This window comes from Octopus bimaculoides, chromosome 2 (genome assembly GCF_001194135.2).
Source record: "Octopus bimaculoides isolate UCB-OBI-ISO-001 chromosome 2, ASM119413v2, whole genome shotgun sequence".
Taxonomy (NCBI): domain Eukaryota; kingdom Metazoa; phylum Mollusca; class Cephalopoda; order Octopoda; family Octopodidae; genus Octopus; species Octopus bimaculoides.
Window position 1 is genome coordinate 187,874,965 of NC_068982.1, and position 1,508 is coordinate 187,876,472.

Consider the following 1,508-nt stretch of genomic DNA (forward strand, 5'->3'; position numbering starts at 1 on the left):
GGCACATAAAAGACACCATTTCGAGCATGGCCGTTGCCAGTATCGCCTGACTGGTTTTCGTGTGGGTGACACGTAAAAGCACCTACTACACTCTCTGAGTGGTTGGCGTTAGGAAGGGCATCCAGCTGTAGAAACTCTGCCAAATTTAGATTGGAGCCTGGTGTTGCCATCCGGTTTCACCAGTCCTCAGTCAAATCGTCCAACCCATGCTAGCATGGAAAGCGGACGTTGAACGATGATGATGATGATGATATATATATATATATATAACTGATCTTTAAAATACTGTTTTCTCTTATTTTCTCAAATTTCTAGCCATGTCCTGTTTCGCTACCACATCAAGTCAGGTCAACCCTGAATCTGAAACGAAAGATACCAACACTCTCAACAAAACCACACCGGGTCCAGCCGTTCCTTGTGTGACCACACCAGGTCAAGCTGTCCTTAATCCAGTAATACCTAGTCCACTCACACACAACGAAGTCACTCTTGGTCCAGTTATTCCTGGGGTGACCACTCCAGATCAAGCCATTCTCAATCCAGAAATACACCATCTAGACACACCAAAAACCCCTTCAATTCCAGCTATTCCCAGTCTTGCAACACCAGGTGATTCCGTCCTTAAACCGGTAACATCTAATCCAGTCACACTAAATAAAGCCACATCGAGTCCAGCTGTCCTGAGTGTAACCACACCAAGTCAATCCATTCTTAATCTAGTAATACCGAGTTCAGTCTCACTCAGCAAAATGAAAGCAGGTGTAGTTACTCTCAATCCAGCCCTAACAGATGCAGTTACACCCAGGGAAGCTAAGCCACACTCAAAGGGTGACAAATACCAACAGAACAGGGGAAGTCTCCAAGATTATATTTATGGACCAAAAACAAATCTGGGCAAATATTCCAAGATGGAGTTGTGAGATGATGTATCCTCAACGGGATGGTCATTTGGTGGATGCTGTGAAGTGGTATGAACTCAATGTGGTGGTCAGTCAGTGGAGAGTCATGAGATTATGCATTGTCAATGTGGTGGCTACTTGGGGAATAGACATGAGGTGATGAATCCTCAATGTGGTGGTCAGTTAGCGAAGGGTTGTGAGTTAGGGGGAGGGATAAAGATCCGCTAAGGTTTCCTCAATGTGGTGGTCAAGAATGTTGTTGCTTCGATCAACTTTAAATACGCTTTCATTTGTTTCGGTCATTTGACTGAGGCCATGCTGGAGCACTGCCTTTAGTCTAGCAAATCGACCCCAGGACTTATTCTTTGCAAGCCTAGTACATATTCTATAGGTCCCCTTTGCCGAACCGCTAAGTTACGGGGATGTCAACACACCACCATCGGTTGTCAAGCAATCTTGGGGTGACAAATACAGACACACAAACATATACACACACATACATATATATATATATATATATATATATATATATATTTATAAACATAATTAAGGGATCAGCAAACATTTGTTTCACCATATACCGAAGTTCAGTATATATTTATTAATAAA

The 1,508-nt window shown here is 42.8% G+C and overlaps 1 protein-coding gene across 1 annotated transcript in view; it reads left to right on the plus strand.

Annotated features, from left to right (window-relative positions):
• The window catches only part of LOC106872927 (von Willebrand factor A domain-containing protein 3A), a 62,154-nt gene extending 60,675 nt beyond the window's left edge, over window positions 1–1,479 (plus strand). Inside the window, 1 exon segment of the mRNA XM_052965914.1 lies at window positions 316–1,479. Coding sequence (XP_052821874.1) covers window positions 316–920 — 605 coding nt within the window. The 3' untranslated portion in view covers window positions 921–1,479.
• Window positions 1,480–1,508: the final 29 nt, after the last annotated feature.